Source organism: Peromyscus eremicus, chromosome 6, assembly GCF_949786415.1.
Source record: "Peromyscus eremicus chromosome 6, PerEre_H2_v1, whole genome shotgun sequence".
Classification (NCBI taxonomy): Eukaryota; Metazoa; Chordata; class Mammalia; order Rodentia; family Cricetidae; genus Peromyscus; species Peromyscus eremicus.
The window spans coordinates 3648801-3657006 of NC_081421.1; the positions used below are offsets into that span (position 1 = coordinate 3648801).

General features: G+C 42.7%; 1 protein-coding gene across 1 annotated transcript; it reads left to right on the forward strand.

Annotated features, from left to right (window-relative positions):
- Positions 1-773: 773 nt before the first annotated feature.
- Positions 774-7318, forward strand: Ufm1 (ubiquitin fold modifier 1). The gene is made up of 6 exons (XM_059265140.1): positions 774-846; positions 925-981; positions 3673-3730; positions 4559-4598; positions 5391-5423; positions 6748-7318. Coding segments are annotated over exons 1-6 (258 nt in total). The 5' UTR covers positions 774-844; the 3' UTR covers positions 6816-7318.
- The last annotated feature ends 888 nt before the right edge of the window (positions 7319-8206 follow it).

Below are 8206 nucleotides of genomic sequence, written 5' to 3' on the forward strand. Positions count from 1 at the left end.
CTTTGGTTTAGTATCTGATTCACAGAGGAGCCTCAACCTTTGATTTTGTGCCTGGTGAACACAGGAGCTCAAGGTTCATTGGTAAGCTGCATAATACCTGATTGGAAACCTTGCACCCAAGTTAAATTCTATTTGACCATATCAAGAACTACTGGGATGTACTGATAAGTGTTCCAACTCCACAACTTTCTAGTACTGGGATAATGATTTTTCTTCTGGAACCTAACAGATATCTCAGTGTCATTCTATCGTAATAACTTTCCTTCGAAATTATTAATAAGTCGGTAGCAAAATGTGAAGTAAGAAGATAAAACCATAAGGAATGTAAATCGTATTAACAGGAATGTTAGAAAGATCAAAGAATACTGTTAATTAAAGCGGTTGAATCCAGCTCTCTAGCGTCAATCAGTGCACGCCGGCAGGTTGCTTAGCAACTCCTCAACACTTCCTCATCCACCCTGCCTCGAGTCCCGCCCCCAGTTCCGCCGCCACATCCGGCTTCCTAACATCCCTTACTTCCGCCCTAACCAGCCAGTGGGGACCTAGAGGCTACTCTGTTTGACCTCCAGTACATTGCCTGACTAAAAATTTGTTAATAAACAATCAAAGGTAGAAACATATTCTCTATCTATCATTTATACTTTATTATGATAAATATACACACAGAATAAACTGCTGATTTTTGTCTAGGTGTCTTCTGGGGCCTGTGTGTGACTGTGCGTTTTTCAGGCGAGTTGTGGACAGCCTCACCGGAGGGCGACGTGGGCCGCGAAGGCCCCCGCTGCCGGCCATCGAGGAAGCCGGGACGGGCGACTAGGCGCGGTGTGTGTGCGGCGGCTCCACCATGTAAGTGTCCGTCCCTCGGCCGCGGCCCCGGCCCCGCGGCCCGACCCGACCGTAACACCGTCTCGTTCTCTCCCGCAGGTCGAAGGTGTCCTTTAAAATCACGCTGACGTCGGACCCGCGGCTACCGTACAAAGTGTGAGTGACAGGCCGGGCTGCAGCCGGCCGGGCCTGGCGGGACAGGAGCGTGCAGGAAGAAGGGTGCAGCATCTTTGCTGAGAAGCCAGCACCCCTCGGAGTGCACTGGGTGGGCAGGTGCATCGGGAAGAACTTTGGACAAGGACGCAGCACGTTACTCCGTCAGTCCCATTTACTTGATTTAAAGGCCTTTAACCACTTGGACCAGCTGTTACCCGAAGTTAGGGAAGACTCCCAAAGTCTGGGCTCCAAAGTCCGAACCTAACACTGCTAGCTTCAGGTTTTTTGTTTTGTAGTGAGTATGATTCAACAACTGGTTGTCTCCGTGGTGAACCCCAAGTTACACACACTTGGATCTTTAAAAAAAAAAAAGTGCTTAGCACGGTTGGGGAATGTGAGTGTGGGGCTATGTATATACTGTTGGGCCCTTTATGCTTGAGCAATTGAGTTGGTGGTTAACACAGGTTACCGATCTCAATTTTCTTACGATTTTTAAGTATAGACCCCTTTGAGTAAGTACAGCTGGAAGGCCTATGCTAACTGGCAAAATTTCCGTAAGATTCTGTGCATGGTTTGTGTAGTGGCACCAAGCCTAGCTAACTGAGCTGCTGGCAGCGGTCCTCGCTGTCTGTGCCTTCCCACCTGTGACTCATTCAGTTCTCGGCCTGTTGATCCCTTACCTTTCCATCTCTAAAACGGTCCCCCTACCCCTCCCTCATCTCTCCAGTAATTGCTCCATCTCTAAACTGTCGTTTTTCAGGTACCCACATCCTCTCCCTCCAGATGATTTACTGCAGTATCTCTTCCACAATACTTCCCTCTCCCATCCCCAGTGCCGGGCCCACTCATTTCTTACGCAGGCGGAAGTCTGTGGTCTGCCTTTTTAGATCACTCTCCAGTAAGGATCCTTGAATCTCATGGCCACCTCTCTCTGGTATATTTTGCTTGGTGAAACACCAACTGCAAGTCTAACCATTTGTGTTCTCTGGACTTGACTCTGTTCCTAGAGAAAATTACAATAGCATTGGCGAGTTTTATGAAAAAAACTTATGACTGACATTCTCCTATGTTCCCAAAAGTTTGCTCATTTTTCTGTTTTCAGAAAGTATTTTTGTTTTATTTCAAACTTTCCACAACTCCTTTCCCCCTTGATCAAAAGGAGCGGGGAGTTCTCTCATTTTCATGCAGCGCCCATAAACATCTCCCATACCTTTACCGTAAAGAATGTAGCTACTGTTGTGAAAGCCTCTTTCTACAGTTCACCTGTTTTGGTCTGCTCAGGATTGAGGCATGTTATTAAGTCACGGCACCTTTCTCTGGTCGGTTTTTTTCTCCCTTTGTACTATATTATGCTCAGCAGTGTGTACTTGTGCTCTGAAAAGAAGAATGAGGAGGAGGAGGAGGAGGAAAGGGTAAAGGACAGTCAGCCGGACAATGCTAGAATCAGCTGCTGGAGCGTGGGACCATTTCAGTTAATACATTGCAGCCGAATAACTTTGATTAATCATTCCAGGTTGTTTATTTAATGCACGTGTGGATGTGTGTGCACGTGTAGTCTGCTGATTTTTCTGCACGAGTACTTGCAAAATACTACTGAAATGTATTGTGAACCTCCCATTCCTGATGTATTAGAAGATTTTAAATGAGTGGCTATTAGGACTGTTTGAATTTTCTTTTTATTCTGTGCCCCTCTACCCTCCAAATATAAAATGAAAGAAAGGAAAAGAATGATACAAATTTTAATCATTGAATAACATTTGAAGGAAAAATGTCAGCATAAAAAAAAATCATTTGAAAGTTAGTACTTTTATATTCAGAGATGATGGAAGAGGGACCCAGGCTTAGTCCTAAGAACATTCTCTGACAGTAGTTGATATTAAGACATTAATGGGATATGTGATGACAAATAGAAAAGCTTAGAGAGAACGCTAGCTTTTTGTTTTTCTTTGCTTGAGAGGTGTCTGGTTTTTGTGCTTAATCAGTGCTTTTAGGTTTTTTTGTTTTGTTTTATTTTGTTTTTGCTTTTTAGAAACTTGGATGAGAGGCAGTAGACTGAGGACCAAGGAGAGGTGGACCTTGCTGACAGCTTTCTCATCCTGGGCACACTGGCACAGCCTTTAATCCCAGTATTTGGAAGGCAGAGGCAAACAGAGCTCTCTGAGTTTGAGACCAGCTTGAGATGCTGCCTTTAAAAAAAAGAAAAAATAAATTATCGTATTAAACGTCTGCCCATGTGCTACACTTACTTGTATCACCCTGGGTGGAGCGTGGCTCAGTGTTTGGCACTGGCGGCTTTTGCAGAGGACTCAGGTTTGATTCCTAGCACCTATGTGATGGCTCACATCTGGCTGTAACTAGTTCCAGAGGCTCCAATGCCCTCGTTTGGCCTCTGTGGGCACCTGTGTATATATGTACATACGTAAACCCAGGCACATACACAAAATACAATGAACTTTAAACACACATAGATAAAAAGAAAGAGAAGGCAGAACTCTGTGCTTGCCATTGTTGGCTTCCACACGGAGTGTTGGTTCCTTGTCTGGATGCTGCTTCTCTGGTGTCCTGTTCTCAGCACCAGTGCACATAATGCTGCCACGAAAAGAGCCAACCTTAATACTCCAAAGACAGTGTCCCTCGTTTGCAGTAAAGTCAACGTTGAAGTTCTTTAACTTCGTTTTTTGTTTGTTGCAGTCTCAGTGTTCCTGAAAGTACACCTTTCACAGCAGTGTTAAAGTTTGCAGCGGAAGAAGTAAGTGTGGATTCTAACTGTGTCTTTATGGATGCAGTCTGGCTTGGTTCTGTTTTCTGTCTTGTGTATATTTGCATGCCCTGTGCCCCTCCCCACCCCATTTCCCTGTCGTTCATTGCTGGGCTCATGCTATAGGAGTCACAAGTCCCGGTAAAGTTACTCTCTCTTCTCATTAGAAAATAGTGAGCTGAACAAATTGGCACATCTGTTTAATTCAGCAGATGAAAAATGTGAGAATTGTATTTATTGGTAGTGAATGTGCCAGAGATATGTAAGTTGTTTTTTGTTTTTTTTAAAGAGCTGACCTTATATCAACCTGTATGGAATGTACTTTTAGGAAAGATTAGTTGTTTTAAAAAGTGTTTTTTTAAAAAAAAAAAAAAAAAACACATTGGCATATTCTGTTTTTAAGAGCTTTTTCCACCTGCAGTTATCAGAATTGTTTAGAAAGCATCTCTGGACACAGCACTTGGAAGTGTAGGTTGATCTGGGCCGGTTGGCACCAGAATGTGATTTGGGAGACTTCAGATTTCTGTTTAGTGGTGGCACTGGTCAGCTGCATCACATAAACCAAATCCCTCTGTTCTCTTCTTGCCCTCCTGGTCCCCAGTACTAGGACTCAGTCCCTGGGCTGTGTGCATACCATCTAACCCAAGCTCTAACACTGCACTATATATTCTAGTAACTGCTTTTTACTGTTGTTTCTTTCTCCAAAAGACTGTTGGATTTTAGAATTATGGAGTTGATAATAGGGCCTGCATCCTTATTCTGTCTTCCATGGTTCCATGCAAATGGTATTGACTTGTTTTTTTCTTTTCTTCCTTTTAGTTTAAAGTTCCTGCAGCAACAAGTGCGATTATTACTAATGGTAAGAATTCGCCTTAAACCATAAGTGCTAGAGACAGTGGGCCTTGAATCCCCAAAGCCCCTGTATGTGTTAACATAAACATTGCACTTAATAGTAAACTCTGCATGGAGGCCACTGCATGTAATGACCTCTGTTTTAGGTTAGAGAAGCTTCACAGTGTCTCCTGTCCTCATCTCTTTCTCTAGATTATTACTGCAGGCAGCTTCCTTTCTGGCAAGGTTTAGATATACGTCAGGCCGTAGCAGAAAGTGCTTTAAGAGTATAGAAAGTTAAGCAGGAATGTGACTCCCCTATGCCTTGTCTGTGCTAATAGGAAACTGGTTTACAGGCATGCAGTGTTTTCAGTTTAGATATATTCAGTTAAAAATCTGAATACCTTGGAGCACTGGTACAAACTCCAGTGGAACTGGTCTTAGGAGATAAGAGTAAAGCAGTGAATGAGCTGTGAGGAGCACTTGTCCATCTGTGTATAAATTACTGTGGGTGGGAAACGTCCCATGCAGGTAGTTCTAATGTAGCAAAATAGGACTAAAAATACCATCGTGTATAGAATGTATGAGAATCATTGTTCTTAGGATGTTTTGTCTCATCCAGCAGTGCTTATAAACACATGCCATGGGAGGTGTCCACAGATGGGTTGCTCATCGGAGAGATTGTTGTCTCTGTTCTGGGATTGAAGTTGCTCAGCCTTTGCCTGTACCCAAAGCAGCACTATTCTGGCAAATCTCTTGTTACTATTTAGATTGTTTTAGCTTTCAGAATAACTGACCTGATTTACAATTTATTTTTTAGATGGAATAGGAATAAATCCTGCACAGACTGCTGGTGAGTGTCTGCCTGTGTGTCCATCGAAGCTGAATATGTATTCATTTCAGTTAGGTAGGATTTTACAGAAGACACAGCTGTGTAGAGATTATGTGGCGGTCTACTTGTAACACAATGACAATTGGTTTCATTTATATATATTAATTATTTCTGTGGTTCTCACTACAAGTAAATGAAAGCCTAATTAATAGTGGTTTAGGAATTAAAAGTATTTAGTTAATACTTTCATAACAAAGAAGTCTGAAGGTAAGATTGTGTTGCCAGGTTAGTGACTGACCCACCTCTTAAAGTAATTGTGAGGTCGTCAGTGAATTGCTTAAGGTCTGGGTATTCCATGGCTAGTATCTAGGAAGTGCCAGCAAGAGTGCTAGCCCCCATTCCTTTACACAGCCACAGCCACTGATGTTCGAAAGGCTGAGTTCTCACTAACACTCAAACTGTGAACATATAGCTTAGCATGGAACATTGACATCCTGGCCAGCAGGTAGGGCAAATGTGTCTTGAACTTCAGTAAAGGCACTCTTAAACTGTGAAAAAAAGAGTCTGTATTTATTAAGATGTGTCCTTTGGCTGATATTCTAACTGCAATGCTTTGAGGCTGTACTATTAATATAATATAGTCTCATTCTTGAACAATACTTGGCTTTTAAACAATTGTATTTGGAAGATGTTGATTTATAAAAATTATGTTTCACCAGTTATGCCACTGGTGAAAATCATAAATCTAGAAAATGAGTGATACACAGTTGGAGATTTTTGTTACCATACTCAATGATCTTGAGTATATATTTAAACTGAAATGTTTATTTATTGAAAATCCTGAGGCACTATATTACATAAGTATCAGGTGATATGGGGGAAGATGGTTTTGTACTTTTAGTTCTAGAAGTTTTTGTTAGCTTATATTCATTTGAATTCTTGCTTAGTCTCACATGTTGCCCTTTATGTCATCTCTTAATTGAATCGTATGTCATGAAGCTTGATTATAATCTCACCAGGGGCTTGAACCCGAGTACCAGAGCATGTCAGTAGCCTCCTCTGACCTTGGATTTACTGTTTTTTTGCTGGTGGCACCATTGGTTGATGTTACTGCATTTGCTGGCATGACAGTGGCTGGTGTGCCTTCACATTTAAGCACTTGTTGATCTGTGGGGCTGGAGGAGAATGGGGCAGGGCTTTGGAAAGTAGGCACCAGCTCTGAGGATGCAGGGGCTTCCTCCTTCCCTCCTCCCTAATGCATCATCTAATGCTGTGTGTCCGTTGCTGGGATGCCAATATTGTCCCCTTTAGACGCCTAACTGTGCATTTTTGTTTGTTTGTGTAGGAAATGTTTTTCTGAAGCATGGCTCAGAGCTGCGAATCATTCCTAGAGACCGAGTTGGAAGCTGCTAATGTCTGCTTCTTGGAATACCCAGCTTTTCAGAATAAATACTGGTATTTGTTGTTGCTGTACTGTTGAAATCAGGCATTCACGATACAATGAAAGCACCAAGAATCAATGAAACAGGAAAAATGACTCTTGTCCCTTCTTGTTCGTTTTGTTCATGGGAAGAGAGAATGCCTTTGAGTGGAGGGTACCAACCATAGGTCACACAGTGGGTGACTGCTGCCTCACCAGAAGAAGAGGGTACTTCTATGACCAATGGACTGTGCTTTAAAAAAACAAACAAAGCCAACAGCAAAACCAGAGGATGAGTCTGATCAGCCCTTTCAGGAACATTTGGAAAATCAAAATTTACAGTATCAGATGTGTTTTCTGACTTGAGAATTTAAAGGATAATGATCATAGAAGCATTTGGCTCAAGAGCATCTCACCTGCAGGCCCATATTTAGATTTTCAAATTATATTGGTTGTGATGAGTTGTACAAAACCAAAATTAAATCATGGGATTTAACCACTATGTGTATAAAGTTGCTATCTTACACAAATAGCTTCAACATAGTGATCTTGTGAAATCAAATGTGTCCTGGTGGGAACTGACTACCGCAGAAGAAACACCCTTAGCTAAATTACGCATTCCTCGATAATGTCTTAATACAGTGTTCAGACGGAAGTCCTTACACCCTTCTTTCTGAGGATTCTCTAGCATCCAGGAAACATTGTTTCAGAGAAAATCTGAACTTTAGAACAAAGCTTAGAGAAGCAGCACCTGTGCTGGTGGGGTGTCCCCACTGATCAGGGAACTTAAGGAAGCTGTTAGTTAGTGATAAGTGGATAAGAGCCAGGGAAGCAAATGGCCAGGCCCTTGCTGACAGAGCAGAGGAAGTGATGAGGCTGGCAGTGTCACAGGAGAAGTCAGAGAAGCTGCAGTAGGGCTGGAGAAGTATGAAAGGGAGAAGAGTACCGGGCATAGCATCAGAAGGCACCTCCATATACATTTCAGAATACCCACAGCCATCTACAGAAAGATGTCAGGGCCTGGGACCTGGGGAGGCGGTTCAACCAGGCAAAGCTTTGTAAGCCAAAACCCATGTGGAAAGAGAGAACAACTCCACAGTCATCCTCTGACCTTACACGGACGCCCTGATGTGAGCCAATGCCCCCTCCCACAATGATGCATTCTTTTAAAGATCGTCGTTGCTCCTACAGAGGAAATCTATGTCTTTATCATCTTGCAGGATTAATTAAATGCTGACAGTGACTGAGTGAGAGTTGACCTGTTCTTGATTTAGCGGGTAAGGTCTTTGGAGGTGAGGGTCTGTGTGTCACATGCTCCCTAGAGCTAGAGATACAGGTTCTCAATAAATACTGAATTCATGAATAATGTCTTCAGGACCAATTT

What these genes read in the sequence shown, in the direction of transcription:
- Ufm1 (XM_059265140.1), top strand. An exon ending in TAAAGTTTGCAGCGGAAGAA is followed by an intron (nt 3,731 to 4,558) that starts GTAAGTGTGGAT and finishes TCTTCCTTTTAG; the next exon opens with TTTAAAGTTCCTGCAGCAAC. An exon ending in AAGTGCGATTATTACTAATG is followed by an intron (nt 4,599 to 5,390) that starts GTAAGAATTCGC and finishes TTTATTTTTTAG; the next exon opens with ATGGAATAGGAATAAATCCT.